Source organism: Furipterus horrens, unplaced genomic scaffold (assembly GCF_987537825.1).
Source record: "Furipterus horrens unplaced genomic scaffold, mFurHor1.1.pri manual_scaffold_5, whole genome shotgun sequence".
NCBI lineage: Eukaryota > Metazoa > Chordata > Mammalia > Chiroptera > Furipteridae > Furipterus > Furipterus horrens.
Window position 1 is genome coordinate 169,500,385 of NW_028327175.1, and position 17,548 is coordinate 169,517,932.

The following is a 17,548-nucleotide window of genomic DNA, read 5'->3' on the forward strand; positions in this document are numbered from 1 at the left end:
TCCTCCTCCTGGTGGAGGGAAGAGCTGGGTTTAAATTTTGTCTATTTTGTTAAAGATTCCAGGAGGCAAAACCATCCTTTTGCTGGTGCCCCTTCAAGGTGGGTGTCTGGCCCTTTATTTGCCTTTCCCCGCCCAGCCTCCATCCCCTGGGCCTTCTGTGCCTGTGCTTTTCCTCCCATTGTCTGCAGGGCCAGGATAAGCTTCTGTCACTGCTCTGAGTTATGTGTTTCTGCCATGAGTCAAAGCAGGCCTGTGGTTAGAGAAGACGCCCAAGGGGCAGGGAATCCAGCTTAGCTTATCATTTGGTCGCTTTCAAAGCTGTAGCTTTCACAGCTGTGAAATGGGAATAAAAATAGATTCTGTGAAAATCTAGTGGGGTGCACTAAAGTAATGAAAAAACTCCAAAATTAAAGCATTCCTTCAGGAAAGATGGGTGCATCTCTAAGTCAAAGCGTGATAAAGAGAGGTGGGCTTTCTTCCCAATAGTTGCGCTAATGTGGTTTTCCTCAGCATTGTTGCTTTTCTCGTAGGCATCTTACATCCTCACTGTTCAAAGCACTGCCCACACACCTGTCATGGGCAGCATTGCATTACCTCAGAGCTTGTTGAGATGTAGAATCTGGGGGCGGAGTGTCTCACCCCACACCTGCTTAATCAGAATACATTTTAACAAGTTTTCCAGGTGATTTGCATGCACTTTCAAGTTTGAGAAGCCCCAGCTCAAAGGTCCAGCCCCGCCCTTGTTCTAGCACCTTCTTTAGTCTGTGTTGTGGTTTTGCAGTCTTCCCCCTGTCGCCCTCCTTAATGTCATCAACTTTAACTGGGTCTGGCAGGTATCCCTGGGCATTGGGGGTGTCTCAGAGATGGGTGTGGGGACCAAGAGAGCTGCATTTGCCTGGCAGCTGTGAGCATCTCCCCGAGCCTGCTGGCAAGGTCATCTGTGGGGCACAGAGCCTAGTGGTAATTGGAGCCCTCCTTTGTGAAGGGGTGCTGCAGAGCCTCCCTTGACCATCTGGTGCTAGTCACCCCGCCCAGTCCGTCCCAGCTGGATGATAGCATCAGAATCAGGTTGTACTGTAAATGTTGCTTGCTTTTTGTAGGAACACAAAGCATTCTATGTAAAGATATTTTGGTATAAGTTGAAGTTTAAAGAAATAGTCTAGAAGGGGGACTGCAAGTTTATTTTTTGTAGTACATTTGTAGTGAAGAAAAGTTTGAGATGCCTCTCCTGATTTCACTAGGATTGCATGCCCACCCCTTGAATTCTGGTGGAGGTGGGTGGGGGCTTGTGGGGAAGAACTTGTGCCTCCAGGCCTGGGGGTGAGAGTGCTGGTGAGCTAGAGGAGCCCTAGGTGGCCCTGCTCAGCTGCTGCCACCCACCGCTGGCCTTCTGGGACACTGTTTGGGGGTTGAACTACGAGTCTTCAGCTGACTCTCTTTCTAAATTCTGCTCAGACTTTTTCAGTAGTTTCCCACCATTGATGTGCATTAAAAAAAAAAAAAAATCTTTTCCTTCCTTTTATCCTTATTTCTTTTCTCTTGACATTTTCAAGGCACTTTGTTTTATTTATTTTTCTCCAGCAGGCTTCACTTTTCATAGCTTGTTTGGGAAGTTTGTTTGCTTTGTTTGCTCTGTGAATCTTTCTCTCCAGGCTGTTTGCATTGCTCAGAGGAGGCCAGGAGACAGGCTCAGCCCTGGGCTAGAGACTTCCCTATCCTGGGCTGGGTGAGGGGGTGCTTCCAGTGCTGACCTTGGAGTGAAGTAGGTTTTCTTAAAGTACAGTATGTTGCAGCAGACTGTAATTTTGGATACAAAGATTTTTAACATCATAGAGCCACAATCTTTATGCCTTTCAAGCATGGGAAAATGGAATAAAAGGAGTAAATGTGTATAACTGAATTCTCTTATATAGTTTCTTTGTGTTGGGGGAGAGGAGGGTGGGGGTAGGGCAACTCCTACAAAGAGATTTCAAATTTACATTATACATGCAGGTGAAACCTTGCACTGTTCTAGAGCAACTCCCTTAATGGCTGCTTGAAGACTCAGTTGCTGGAGACTTTATTTCTCCCCAAGAGCAGGCCCTCTCATCACTCAGAACGTCTGTGGTGTTTAGGAGTGGCTCCCACCCCCAGCTGTGTCAGCCCTTTAAGGGCTGCCACGCTGGTTTTGTCTTTGTACCACCTACAGACCTGGGGATCTAGTAGGGGTTCTGTTCATAACCCAAGCTGGAAAATCTTGTTGGCTGCCATCATGTCGGGCTGCAGCGCAGCATCTCTGTCTCAGGGCTCAGTTGCTCCCCACAAACTAGTGAGCGTCTGTAGGGTGCTCATCTAGTTAATATTTAAGCCATCTGCTCTGTGAAGCATTTTTTGACCAACTTCCCACCTCCTCCTTCCTTCCGGTGCCCAGTCCTGCCTCTAGCACCTACCTGACTCCCTAGTTTGTAGAGAGAATTGTGTCCCAAGTCAGGCATGGGTCTTACTCCAACTTCTTGGTCTCCACAGCCTCATGCTAGGTGCCTAGTATGCTGGTGCTTGAACCTGCAGAAAACAAGTCCTGAGGTGTTTATTTCTGGCAATAAAAGCTTTTTCTCCCTGAAGGACTGACTAGAGGAGTGAGTTTGTTTGCTGATGGATTGCTGTGCAGGTTGTCTTCAGTCTTGCCAGTCTGGGGAGCCCTTGGCCCTCTGGTCTTTAGTCGAATTTCAGAGCAGGCAAAAGGCCCAGTCTAGTCCTCCTGAGGTTTGAAGGCCAGGGCATGTTGGCCTCCTAGGCTCTTGTTCATGTCAGAGATGTCACTGTAAACTGGGCCCAGATTCTCCACATCTTCTGTGCAGCTGGCTTCTGGGTATGGACAGTTCATGTGCACTTAGGTTTTCAGAAACAGGCCTGCCATGATTATCAGGGCACAGGGCTCCGTGCACTATGGCAGCCTGTGCTCTTTGTCTTCTCATGAGCTGGCAGCTTCAACTTCAACAGCAGACTGAATGCAGCTGCAAAGCCAGGGAGGTGCCAGGCCTCCTTTCACCCACATTTTTGAGAAGTTGGGGGCAGTAGCTGTGGATGACGAGGCCCTGCCTCACTTGGGTGAGATGGTACCACACTGATGCTGCTGGTGCAGTTGAATGAGCTGCTTGATGAGTCATTTTCAAGATGTGTGTTTGGGCCCTAGCCTTGTCTGTTGCCTGAATGATTTATGATTTATCCGCCTCCTGCCCCCCACCAAAGAAAAATATCCACGAACTACATTTTAATTTGAGGATAGTTATTTTGTAGAAACTCCCTTAATTTGGGTTTCTTTGATCTTTCCTCATTATGCAGGTTATGCATTTTGTCAGGTATACCACAGAAGTGCGGTGTCCTTCTTCTTGGTGCATTACCTCCAGAGGGACCGTGGTGGGTGGTGACAACAGTGAGCACTTAGTTAAGGTGGTGTCTGCAGGCTTTCTCCACTGCTGAGTTACTGTTGTCCTCTTTGTAACTGTCCAATGGGGAGAGACTGAGGCTGTAAACATGCTGTTTATCAAACTTGCATCAACTAGTTTATGGTCTGAATGTTCGTGTCCACAGCACCTCTCCCCTCCCCCCAACATTCATATAGTATTGAAATCCTAATGCCCAATTTGATGGTATTAGGAGCTGGGGCCTTTGGGAAGTACTTAGGTCAGGAAAGTTGAGCCATTATGAATAGGGTTAGTGCCCCAAAGAGCTCCCTTGCTCCTCTACCATGTGAGGACACAGTGAACAGGTGCCAGCTTTGAACCAGGAAGAGGGTCCTCACCCGAGGATATGTTTTTATTGATTTTAGAGAGGAAGAGTTGAAGGGTGGGATGGGCGGGAGACAGAGACAGAGACGAGTCATCGATGTGAGAGAAATATCGATTGGTTGCCTCCTGAGGATGGGACATGCAACACAGGTTTATGTCCTGACCAGGAATCGAACCCAGAACCTTCTGATATAGAGGACAATGCTCCAACCAACTGAACCACCTGGCTAGGACTCCTGTTATTTATAAGCTACCCAGTTTATGATATTTTGTTACAGCAGCCAGAACAGACCAAGATAGAACCCACTGATGATTCTTAACAGAATTAGTTGTTTCTGTCATGGTTGCTGAATGGTGATGATTTAATTCTGTGTACATTTATTATTTGGCATTCTGCTATAAAGAACTTTCCTTTCTCCCTCACTTGTTTATATGTCCATTTATTTGCATATTAGAAGGGACCCATGGATTTTTATTTTATTCAGAGTGAAAATTCATTATTATTATTGTTTATTTTGAAGCTCAGATTCTTCCAGATTTGGTCAGTGGGGGTCCCTTCAAATTGACTGCTGTGAAGGACAGCTCTTAAAAATGTGAATTTCCAGGTCCATCACAGTCCCACTGAAGTCTCCATGTGCAGTTTGGAAAAGGCTCTTGGAGTGATTCTGACATACTATGGAATTTGGGGTCAGCCCTACCAGGCCCATCTTTTTTAAGTGTGCACCTCACAGAGCCTCCTCTTTCTCCCCAGCCACCTGAATTGACAAGTGACCTGCTCTGCCTGCCTCCCTGCTGGGTTTTTGGGTCAGAGGTTTTTTTTTTTTTGAACAAAGGCTTTGGTAGCTTAAGTAATAAAAATAGTAAGTTTGAAAATCACTGGATTAAGTGACCTCCATTCCAGGCTCAGCGTTTCTCCTGCTGAGTCACCACCTCCCTCCTTCCCTCCTCTGACCCACATGCCTCTCTCCCTCTGCTTCTTTCCTGATTGAAGTACTGAGATGGACAAGTGCCTCCTCACCATGTTAACAAGGAGGCCCCTCAGTGCTCCTTTAAACTCAGCAGGCTTTGGGTTGTGGGTTTTTGGTGGTGGAAACTCATAATGCTGTGTTTGCTATGTTCAGAGTTTCATACAGGAAGCCAAACACTTAGAACCCCAGTCCTGTCGGTGGGCCCCAGGGCCTGGTGGGGCTCAGAGCTGGTGGTCTAGGCTTTGCTGGACTTCAACTGGAGGTCAGCCCAGGCTGCCAGTCAAGGGCCTGCGGATATAACTCTGGCAACCTCCCTTTCCCCACACCCTTGTGGCTCACCCTAACCCTTGTGTGGCTTTGTGTAGTGTCTTCTTGTGGTGAAGAGTCAAACTTCTGGATCCCTGTGAGTGGTTGTTGCCACTGTGTCCAGTTTCTAGTGTTTCTGGCAGACCGTGGGTATAGGGAGTTGGGTCCTAAGGGATATGGGTTAGAGTAGGACATAGGCACTTCTGACTGAGGGTGAGTCAGAGAGCTGGGTGGGAAGCTCAGGGATCTGAGCCTGTCCTTCCCCTCTCAGGGGGTCCTGGTGCCGTGGGGCTGAGGCACAGCATCTGTCCTCTGTGTGAGATTCATGTGGGCAGTGAGGCAGCCTGCTCTTACCTGCCTTTGTGATCTCCTCTCCTTCCAGTGGGAATAGGTTCCATTACCTTTGCTTATTCACCTGCCTCCTCCTGGATTTCTCCCCTTGGGCCCATCTATCCTTTTGGCCTGTGAATATTCTCTAGCACCCAGTGGGCTCAGAGGACTTCTTCCTTGGATGATAGAAATGTCTAGGGCCTCAGGTGTGCTACTTGGAGGTACAGCAGGATGCCCCGCTCCCTTGGGAATATGGCTTCCCTTCCCAGGAAGGAGCCTGTGACCAAGTCAAGTGTCAATACTGAAACCTCAAAGACCTGGTGGAGGGGTTAAATCTTGGTGAATGATTGACTCTGGAGAATGAGGGGAGAGAATAACTTGGATTGTAGCTTGGGATCTGGGTTATGGTATTGTCCAGGTACAGCATCATTCAACCAAGAGTTCTCTGCTTAGGGTTTCACATGGCCCAAAGCAAGGTATTGGCAGGGTTGTGTTTCTCTCTGGAAGCTCTGGGGAAGAGTCCCACTTCCAAGCTCACTCAGGTTGTTGTCAGAATCCAGTTCCTTGCTGTTGTACTGAGGTCCTGCTTCTTCTCTGCTGTCAGCCAGGCTACCCTTATAACTCCCGAACCCTCTGTCTGGCCCTGGCTTCTCTATCGCAGATCCTGCAACAGAGCATCACATCCTTTTCATGATTGGAATTTCTGACTACTGCCGTCAGTTGGGAGAAAGATCTGCCTCTAAAGGCTTACATAAGTACACTGGACCAACTCAGATAATTTTCCTATTTTAAGGTCAGTTGATTAACCACATTTATTACATCTGCAGCCTTTTATGCCCTTTCTTTTATATGGTTATAAATTATACTTTTATTTTTTTTCCTTTGCTCAATAAAAAGATGGCACTAAAAATATTTTGAAGATTTCCTAGAGATCTGGGTAAAAATGACAGATTGAGGGGATGCCCCTAATTTTACTTTATCCTAAAATACTACAAAAGTTAAGCTAAAGGGAATTTTTAAAAAGGAATCAATCTATGAGGATGGGGAAAAGGGGAAAGGAGATAACAGCAAGAATACATTGTAAGCCAGGAATAGATGGATGAGTGACCTAGTTTAAAATGTAGCTGTTAGTGTCACCACATTATTACTTATATGGGGGCTGGGCAGAGGGAAGGAGCATCAGAGGTGGCTAAATATAAGAATTGTTTGAAAACACTCAATGTGGTTAGATACCTAGATCCCTTTCCTTGGTGATTCTTAGTGACTGCCTTTCCTCTTTAACTTGACATGGGAGATTTATTCTGCAGAAGGAAAGACCAAGGGCCTGGAGATATGAGGTATTATTCTTGGAGGATTATATGCAGACTATCTTTATTCCCCAGCCTTCTACCTTCCCATGGCTTCTAGAAACTGACAGCCAGCCCATTACCTTCCACACAGGAAATAAAAGAGATCTCACTGGGGGAACCTGACTACTCCATGAGGAAAGAACTAAAGATGCTGAATGGGGATTTCCCAGCAGATGGCCTAGCCAGGTCATCCTACACAAAATCTCGCCTCCCCACAGACTCAGCGCTTCCAGTTAGTTTTTAGACATTCACTCTTAGTCATGAGGATTACCTAATTCTGAGGATTACCAAAGAGTATTAACATGAGGAAAGTGCCTAACACAGAAGGAAGTAAAAGAAACAGGAAAAGAAAAGCAGTTTAAAAGAAATACTCAAACTCTGGCAAGGTAGCTCAGTTGGTAAGAGTGTCATCCTGATACACCAAGGTTGTGGATTGAGTCTTGAGTTAGGGCATGTACAAGAATCAACCAATGAATGCATAAATAAGTGGAAATAACAAATTAATGGTTCTTTCCTTCCCCCTTGGCTTTCTCTTTAAAAATCAGTCAATAAAAAATTGTAAAAAGAAATATTTAATGTAGAGAGAAGATTTTGAAAAAAAATTAGGCATTTTCTCAGAGAAATAAGAGAAGTATTGTATCTATGAAATAACAGGATACTACAAAAATGTAGAAAACACAAAAGTGTTAAAAGTTTAGAAAAATAAGGTCAGAGCAAAACTGTTAACAGAATTATTAGAAAATTAAGGTGAAGAAGTTGGTTCTAGAACCATGGCCCAATTTGTTTATAATCTCATGGAGAAGGCCCCTGCACTTGCAAATGCTGCTGTGACTTTACTTCAAGAAGCTGAAGCCTCCATTGGCTACATTTTCACACTGTACCGAGGTGGAGCTTGTTCTTCCCATCCCTTTTGAGATTCTTGCAGCTATTCAGAGCCTGCAAAAAATTTGTCAATAGTGCTCAAACTGGTAGCTTCAAACAATTCACAGTTCTCTGCTGAATGATTTGGTGGCCACTGAGGTATGGATGTGGTTTTAAGTCAGCGAGATCACAGGCAAACATGGCATCACTGGCTATAATGTTTGAAGACTAGTCTTTAACATGTTTCTTTTTGGTTTACTATTTGAGTGTTCTTGGATCATGAGTGATCAAAATGGTATTTGAATAAAAAAAATGTCAAAAGGTGAAGAAGTATTCTAGAAGATGAAGAAGATAAAGAAATGGATAATAGAGTTGAAGAGGTAAGAAAATTCAAGGGTCAGCCAAAATTCCCATATCCATTAATAGGAAGGAGTTGCAGAAAGGGAACAGAGCAAGTCAAGTGGGAAAATCATCAAGAAAAACATTTCCTGGAAGAGATGGATATCGGTTTCCATAGCAGAAGGGCTTATCAGATATTCAGTCAAGTGGATGAAGTTAGACCCAGACCAGAACTCTCAATTGTCAGTATGCTGGGGAGAAAGGGATAAGCCTACACATTTACAGAGAGAGATAACAGATCAGTTACAGAAATCAGGAATCAGAGTGGTTTAGGGTTTCTTAATGTACTGGAATATAGAATAGGAGATGCTGGTAGAGTGAAGATGGCTTCATCATTCTCAGCATAATTGATTTCCAACCTGGAATTCTTTACAGAGCCAAATTGTTACTCAGGTAGATAGAGTAAAGCTATATTCAGACATACAGGGTCTCAAAAACTTGCCTTTTGCACTAAAGAATTTCTCCACAAAGGTGAGCAAAGATTGGATCTCTAATAGGCTCTATCCCAAACAAGGTGAAGGGAAATCTGTGTACCAGTCCAGATGGAAGCAGCTCAGAAGGCTTCAGGAGAGATTTCTTTTGGAAGAAGGGGAGATAGAACATCTGATGTGAATGGACTTATTGAGAGGAGATTTGGACAACTGGCATTGACTTTGGGGTTGAATATGGATAAATTCATAGGAAAGTAAGAAAATAGAAAAATCAGAGAATTATTAACTCCAGAGAACAAAAAGTTGTACTGGAGTAATCATGGTTTATATGGCTTGCCTACGCTGATGACTCACATGGTCATAATGATGAAAACTGAAAATTACTCTAGCCAAAGCTATAGTTTAACTGTAATTGGAGTTAACTATAATTGGGAAGGAAGTGTGAGGTAGTGGTTTGGGGGGAGAGGAGTTTTGTAGGGGTATAAAGAACTATCCTTATCTTCCAGGGTAGGAAGTGGATAGGTAATAACTGAAACTGAAAAACGAGGGGTAGTAATACAAGCATGTTAAACACAGAAATTTCTAAGAGAAATTTGGAGTGTAAACATCATTAGAAAAACAATTCAATAGAGTAAATTCGAAGCTCTAATTGACCTTAAGCAATTTGTGAATCATCTCATTTAACAACTAGAGGGTGCTCAGAGGCATTGTACAAAATGGAAGGTTTTTATCTGAAGAAAGGTGAGACAAGGGAGCTACTAACAACAGAAACAATTATTTTGGGGCCTGGAAATCTTTTCTTTGAGGGGACAAGGTGGGGGTATTTTACCATGCAGATTGCCTCTGCTTTCTATGGGAGGATATGGAGAGGGCCCATGTGACCTTGCTGGTGCTTGACCAGAAAATTCAAGACTGGTTCATTAAGATTATGTTCCTGAGTCCTGGCTGGTATAGATAGCTCAGTGGACTGAGCGCCAGCCTGCGAACCAAAGGGTCACTGGTTTGATTCCCAGTTAGAGAACATGCCTGGGTTGTGGGCCAGGTCCCCAGTTGGGGACGTGCGAGAGGCAACCACACACTGATGTTTCCCTTTCTTTCTCCTTCCCTTACCCTCTCTTTAAAAAAATAAATAAAATCTTTAAAAAAAAGATTATCTTTCTGGGAGAAGTAGAAACTGCAGTTAGATCAGGTATCAACTCTAGGTTTGGTGTCTAGCACAAGTGACGCCATGCTGGCCCTGTGATTTTTATTTTTATTTTTTAACAATATCAAGATAAGCATGTAGTTGAAAGTGTCCCTGGGAAAGGGGAAGGCCTGGCCTAGGACCTAGGATCTGCTGTTTTCCTCAGCACAGCTTTTTATAATAGTTGACTTTAAGATTATGTGCAGGGATTTTTTTTTTTTTTTTTTTTGGAAGAAAACAACAGCAAGTCTAGGATCCATGCCGTGTAATAAGGGGAAGTATTGTTTCATGAAACTCATGTTAGTTGAGTATGCAAGTATATGTGCGCTGGATTGATTCTGATAAATGTGTTTTTTACTGTGGGCTACATAAAAAATTTGAAAGCCATTGTTTAGTGCTTTCTCATTGCCAGTTCACTTTTCATATGTCTGTTCTTTAAATATTTTACAATTGAGCATGTGCTACTTTCGTATTTAAAAAGACAGGGAGAATAGGAGAAAGGAATCTTATGGGTTAATAAAATCCCCAAATTGACAAGCCCTGTTTACAGTGACTGCTGAGGTCACCACCCTGGGGTGGACCCAGCATCCTTCAGGCAGGCATGCTCCTCCTCGCAGCAGTGATTGCCTCAGTTTATATGGATAATACAAAGGTGGTAATGGTAAATGTGACAGTGGAACTTTTTTTAGAAAATCACTTGTAAATTCACTACCCCATGTGAGCACTTTCATGCTTGCCTGTTCCATTTTGGCCTTTAAGCACATGCTTACAAATTGTTTCATAATTGCAAACAACAATGTACAGATTTCATACTTAATGCATATTCTTTTTCTTCTTGGTTTATTTTCTTGAGGCAAATTCTTAGTCACACCTTTATTGGATCAGGGGCATGACTATTTTTGAGGAGAGAAGGGTTTGAACGTCTGTAACCAAATTGCTTACTGAAGGGTAGTAACAGTTTACTCTGCTGCCATCAAGGTATATGAACATACCAGCCTCCCATGGGCTTGCCAGCCACAGTGGTGGTCATTTTGTTAAATTAGAAGGTGTAAAATAACATCTGGATTGTCAGTGATATTGCATATTTTTCTTTCTGTTAATTATATTGTCCTGTTATTTCAGTATATCCATTTTCTTTATTATTTTTCTAAAATGAGAGCAGTTTGTTTTAAGTCTGAATTTTTTATATTGTAGATATTTACCTTTTGTCATAATTGCTGCAGCTGCAGATAACAACATTTGAGTTTGCTTCTTTATTTTAATGTTACTTCTAATTGTATGGGAATTTTAAAACTTTATGTTTTATATTGATATTTTTGTACTTTGGATTTCTTTTTTCCCACTTGATTCAAAAGCGAAGATTAACATAGGCCTGAAATATGTGTACTGTGTTCTCGTGTGTGTGCGTACACACCTGTATGCAGCCTTTAATACTTAGATTGATTCTGGCTTATTGTTTACTTCCTCTCAGATTGCTAACCAGCTGCCTCAACACTTACATGATTCTAACTTTCCCCTCTTGTTTTGAGAAGTTGATTTTTTTATGGATACTTGCTTCCTATTTGCTACATAAAGGCTTTATTCTGTTCTAATAAGTTTTGCAGTTGAGACAGTTTGAGGATTGGGAATTATATTTTTCTGATAATTGTTTTTTATGCAAAAAAAAAAAGCTTTTGATGAGCTTTCTCTGTTGGTGGTGGTAATTAGTATTTGTGCAAAGTTTACCCATCTTCTTTTAGGAAGCTAAGACTCAGTCTGTGTGTGTTTAAAGATAAATGGCATTGGTGTTAATTGAATTCATTAGTTGGTAGAGAGCTAAGTTCCTCTGATGTGACTCAGGTTAGCGAATAAAATGAGATGCCAGGGACTATTACTAGACAGGGGTCTGGCCCTGAGTGGGTCTGCCTGGTGACTATGGGGATACATTTATTAAGCTGGGGACAGTGAAACAAGGAGGGACTTAGCATAGAAGCAGCAACAGGAGAGTCTGGGCTGGGCTGCCTTATTAGCTTACTGGAAAGTCGGAGAAAAGGGAGGCTTTGGGGACAGAATCAGCGGGTTAGCCTCAGACAAGCTGCCAGGTGCCCGTTGCCTTTGAGTTTAGGAGATTTGTGCCTGTGAAGAAGGAAGTAGAAGAAGGGAATGGCACAGCCTGCTCTCCAGAGGGAGAGCATGCAAGGACCGCTTGATCCCTTGTCTTGAGACTTTCATCTTTCTTGTAGGCTGGAACCTTAGGGGAGGTCTCAGGGGAGCGTTTCAGTAGAGTATTCATCAGTTCTCCAGGTGTGCCTTTTCAGGGTCATGGTCTCCTCTGATTGGCCAGTGGCAGGGCAGGATGTCTTTAGTCAATGCAATTGGTTCTGGTATTGCCCACCCGATTTTGATGCGGTTCTGGGCCAGGATCTGAAATACAACTGAGGCTTAGATGTTATCTCCAGGAAAGAAAGATTGCCCTGGGGCTGCGAGGTCCTTGTTTTCCCAGTTTTGCCTCCTACCCTGGTGACCATCTGCACCTTGCTGGAAATTGCTCGGCCATTGTGTTCAGCTCTCTGTCTCAGCTTCCCTCTTTCACTTGCCAAGGAATTTTCCTAGCTTCTCACTATCCTGTCTCAGGACCGGAGTCACTTTGGAGTCATTTTGGCTGAATTTGAGGTGCTGATGTAATAGTTTCAGCGCCACTGCCTTTATTGCCTTCTTGGGATTTTCTTTGTAAATGTGGCTAACACCTCAGGTTGGCAGCTCAGGAGTACCCATCAATCTTTTCCCCTTCATTGAGGTTCTGGAGGCACTGAGCCAGGAGCTTAGCATTGGCTATGTTCCCTCCAAACCAAAGGCCAGCAGGCCCTTTGTTGAAGAATGTGTCTTAGGCTGGAGTCCAAACAAGTCGTCCTTCAATTTAAATTCTGGGCTGTGCCTGTGTGAACACCACACTGTTCTTGTGTGTGACATGGAAGTTCAGGACCTGCTTCTTCGTCCCTGGCCTGCACAACAGAGAGCAACGTAAGAGCAAGAGGCAACCTTTCCTCCCTGCTCCTTAGGTTAAGTGGGGAAGAGGGATAGAACTGGGGGTAGGGAGTGAGGGGCAGCTCTCCTGACTTTGCTAGTGAGTTGAATGCCCTCTCTTCCCATTGGGAAGTGTCAACAAGTAGGTGAAGAACCTCTAGGTAAGACCCTGAAATCTGTATTTAGACTCAGTCATTCTGATGCTGCCAGCTGGTCTCTTCAACACCAGTGACATTAGGGATCGGTCACTAAGAGCGTTGTTTTAGGTGAGGATGCTGAGGCCTTCAGAGGGCAGGGGTTTGCCCAGGGTAAGGTCATGTTACTGAAGGAAGGATTCTCTGCCTGGGGGTGCCTGATTCCCTCCCTGCAGCTGCCTTTATGGCCCAGGCTATGCTCAGGCTCCTGTGTCCGTATGTCCAGTAGTGGCCTTCAGGGTTGTGTTCACACTCATTCTTGGAGGGGCCTTTGTGGACGTACTCTACTGATGGCTGGATGGGGCGGTGGGATGGGGCTGCTGGTTTTTGAGACCAAACTGACCTGTCTCTCCCAGTAGACCACTGACCACTACCTCATCCCTCTTGAAGGGAGAGGATGAGCCATTGGTGGAGTCCAGACTGTACCTATTGAGTCTGCTCTGTGGGAAGGGTGGTAGAGCCGTCAGAGCACCCACTTCTAGAGGGATGTGGTTTTCATGTCCCTGCATGGCACCACTTTCTCAGAACAGCGGCCAGGCCCTGAGGCTGCCTCGTAAGACCTGATTTTGCAGTAGCCACACTTGTAGCATGGCAGATGCTAGTTTCTTACTGGTGGTTGTAGGTGGGTTGTGTCCTCACTGGCAGTAGCCTTGTTTGCTTTTGCCTCGGTCCTGTTATGTTAGGAGATCTGAGAATTGGGAGACAAACAGGGCTGGGGGGTGAGTACTTCCCTGTAAGCCTCAGATTCTGCCTTACCCTGTGGGTCAGCTGGAAGCACCACCCTCCTTCCGCATCTTTCAGCCACTGCTTTTGCTGCAGGGCGTGGTGGAGGAGTTAGGGGTTCTCGGTCAGGCCTTCGGAATTCCCCTTTGAGGGTACCTTCTTTTTGCAGGATACTCTGAGAGGCTTTGGGGGATGGACATAGATAAAAAACAGTGACCCCCCCCGCCCCCCTTCACTCTGCAGTTTACAGTGTTCTGCAGTTCAAAGCCAAAACAGTGGTCTTGGTTGGTGGGAGTAGGGTGGAGTGGAGGGGAGGTTAAGAAGGGGAAGAAGAGGAGGAAGGAATCGGGTGAATGTTGGGCTCATGGTGTCTCCCTGCCCAGGCTGGGTTGCTATGCCTTCCTCATCCTTGTGAGGGCTGAGCTGGAGAGTTGTCTCAGAAAATCTTAGGGGAACAAATATGGAGCCTTAATTCTGGCTTTTCTTTACTGGCCAGTGTTAGATTATGTCCAGACTTGGGCTTTTAATCATCTTCCCCAAGTGGTTTAGTCCCCACTTCTTCATTTGGCTCTCTCCTCCTGCTACTCTGCCCCAGGTAGTGGTAGGTGGAAAGAACATGGGCCGTGGTGTCCTGTCCTTGGTTCAGGTCCTGGGGCCTGTTGGTTTTTTTCTTGTCCTTGAACAAGTCACATGACCTTTCTGAATTCATGTTTTCTCCACCGTGAAGTGGAAAATCAATACTCAGTGGAGAGGTGATGAGGTGAATCTTTGAAAAGGCACCAGGCAGAAGTCCTGGTATTTAGGAGATATTTTAGAAATCACCATTTTTCATTTTTAAAAAAAATTCTCTTAAATTTTTTGGCTCTTTTCAGAAGGTTGACTTAATCTGATTTTTGCCTAACTTATAGCTGACATTGATAGTAAACCTGTGCCTGGATGAGTAAAAGAACACAGGGAAACAATTTGGAGATTTCTGGAGTCTGTGTATGAGCCTTATCTTTTCTCTTTCCTGGGGAGCAGGTTTTGGGGTGGTGTTTTCAAACTGAACCTGCTACCTCATGGCTTCCACATCTCTCCACAGATCCTGCTTCACAGAAGATGCACTATTATAGATACTCTAACGCTGAGGTCAGCTGCTGGTACAAGTACCTCCTCTTCAGTTACAACATCGTCTTCTGGGTGAGTGGATGAGAGCTGCCGCATTTTCTTGCTTAGTCCTTTATTTAGTATATTATAATTTTTTGCATACTTTTGATTTTCCACGCCCTCTGAGGCTCTGGATGGGATGGTGGGCAGAATTGACCAGCCCTGCTCTAGCAATAAGTAAATTATAAAATAGACCCTTATGTGATGGGGAAGGCCAAGGTGATTGAAAACCAGATTAATTGAATGGTCTAGGTGGTCTGATAATTGAATACCAGACTACCACAGTTTTGGGGGTTTAGGAAAACTTGGGGTTCTAGTCCAGATATGTGTTTATTTCCCCCACATCCCTGCTTCATTCCTGCCCCAGGAATGCCCCAAAGAGACATCAGAGCAGAATAGTTTGTGTGCATCTGCCTATGGGCTAGGCCCTGTTCTAGGCTCTGGGAGTTAAGACTTTGTAAGGGCAATAAAGCTCTGCCTTGTGGTGCTGTGTTTAACCAAAAGTGGTTTTAACCTACTGAGCAATGGTGCAGAGGGAAAAGCTTCCCGAGGAGGATCAGAAAAGAACATTGTGATGAGGTGACTTATGGACTGAGGCATGAATATGAGTGAAGAGGTAGTCTCCTGGACATCTGGGGAAGAAAGCTCCAGGCCAGGAGAACAGCATTTGCAAAGGGCCGGAGGCAGGAATGAGCTTGGCATATGCAAGGTGCAAAGAGAAGGCCATGTGGTTGGAGCTGAGTACAGAGGAGAGGAGACACAGGTGAGGACAGAGGCACGAAGGAGCCAGGTCATGTAGGACCATACAGTTTTCAGTAAGTACTGTAGTTGGAACTATTTTCTACTTTTTTTTTTTTTTAACAAGGTTATTTTATTTTATTTTTCTGTTTTTAGAGAGGGGAAAGGAGAGAGGGAGAGAAACATCACTGTGCGGTTGCCTTTCATGCGCCCCCAACTGGGGATCTGGCGTGCTACCTAGTCATGTGCCCTGACTGGGAATCGAACCAGCGACACTTGGTTTGCAGGCCGACGCTCAATCCACTGAGCCACAGCAGCCAGGGCTCTATTTTCTACTTCTTTTAGTAACTCTTGGTAGGTTATTAGTTGGATGGTGTTATCTAATTTTGGAATGATTCTGCAGAGTGAAAGGATGGATGATGGTAACCATGTTTCGAGATGGAATTTTGGGGCAGAAGAGTTTGAATGGTCTTTTAGCTGGTTACATAGAGATGTCACTTTCATGTATTAGCCATTCTGGAGTCTTAGCTACTATCACAGGAAGGAGTGAACTGGATGAGATTATGGAAGGAGAGCATGTTGACTGAGAAGAGGAGAGGTCTGGATATTGAGCCCTGGGATGTGGGAGGTAGGCTTGAGGTGGAAAGTCCACTCCACAGCTGGCCGAGTGAGTGGCTTGAGGTAGAATGAAGCCCTGGAGATTTTATGTTGTAGAAGTCTTGAGAGGAAGCCTTTCAAGTAGAAAGGAGCAATCAGCTATACCTCAGGTGAAGTAGGAAGAAGAAAGAAAATTGCCATTGGCTTTGACAAGGTGGGGGTTGTTGGTGACCTTGACCAGAGCTGCTGTTTTCTCTGGAGGGAGAAACACCCACCTGGAGTTGGCCAAGGAACCAGTGGGATGTGAGGAAGTGGAGGCTTGTGGCTCATGACAGTTCTTTCAAGGACTCTTGCCTAGAAGAGGAGCAGAACAGTTGGGCAGTGGCTGGAGATGGTCCAGGGGTTCAGGGAGATACACTGTGTGTATTGTCAGTGGGATGGGTCCAGGGAGAGGCAGACATTGATTTCTCTGTGCAGGAGGGTGAGGGGACATGATCATGCGTAGAGACTTTTACAGTCATTAAGCAGGCCTCGCTTATTAGTGTCGTGGATACAGATGGAGAAGGAAGGACAGAAGGAGTGGCTGTGGTGGATTTTGGCATTTCCTATTTGGATTGGAACTTTTTTCCTTTATTTTTAATTGTAGCTGACGTTCAATATCATATTAGTTTCAGGTGTACAACATAGTGAGTCACCATTTATATACCTTATGAAGTGATCACCACAATAAGGCTAGTAACCATCTGTCTTTCACACTTGATTATCTAGCATCATCTCCTGATGACTTACCTCAAAGTTTTGGGGTTTTCTGTCCTGGAGAAACAGGATGTGATTCAGTGGCTTGGCTCTGTACCCTAGGTCTTTTCCTGTGCTCAGACAACTTTCACTAACTTCTTCATTGCCCCTGAAGTAGGGCAGTGCTGGACATTTCATGTGGTTCCCATGGGCCTGCCTTTTCTAATGGGGGGACTGGCTGCATCCTCGAGACTTGTGGCTTCCCAGACCTGCATTGCTCTCTGTCTTGAGAGAGTCCTCTGGCCCCATCTGGAGTCCCCACCCCTCAGCTAGTTGTATGATGGAAAGCCATCTGGGCTAGACAGGCAGTCTCACACTTTGGCCACTTGTACACCCACCTGTCATTACCGCCAGCTGTGCTTGCTTGGCCTTGTGCCTTGACCTGTTTCTCATTCTTATTTTTTCAGGTAGAGTGCAACTCTCCCACTGCTGTTGTGGCTGAGAGCCCTGATATCTCTGTGTCTTCAGAGGTTTTTCAGAACAGATTCTTTGCTCTTAGGAAGCTTTACTCCCTTGCCTGATAGTATCTTTGCAGCACCAAATTCAAGTACTGTAGTGGAGTTCCTGAATTCAGAATTGTGGCCATCTGTTTGGTGATGGAAGGGTGCTGCAGCTTTATTGGAGTTTTGCAGAATTGTCATTGTGTGTGCTTGGGAGTTAATCATTTCTCAGTTAGTGTGCACTGAGGTGGAAGAGGAAGGGACAAAAAGGAACAGTCAGGAAAATGAGGCCTGAGAGAGAGAGCTTGGTGTGGAAGT

General features: G+C 44.9%; 1 protein-coding gene and 1 pseudogene across 1 annotated transcript in view; both read left to right on the top strand.

Moving 5' to 3' along the window:
* The window catches only part of TSPAN14 (tetraspanin 14), a 52,914-nt gene that overhangs the window by 12,259 nt on the left and 23,107 nt on the right, over positions 1-17,548 (top strand). The window contains exon 2 of the mRNA XM_090278313.1: positions 14,596-14,693. Within this exon, the coding sequence (XP_090134439.1) occupies positions 14,613-14,693 (81 nt within the window). The 5' untranslated portion in view covers positions 14,596-14,612. The remainder of the gene's footprint in view (positions 1-14,595; positions 14,694-17,548) is intronic.
* On the top strand, positions 7,491-7,806 carry LOC150010371 (ATP synthase F(0) complex subunit g, mitochondrial pseudogene; annotated as a pseudogene).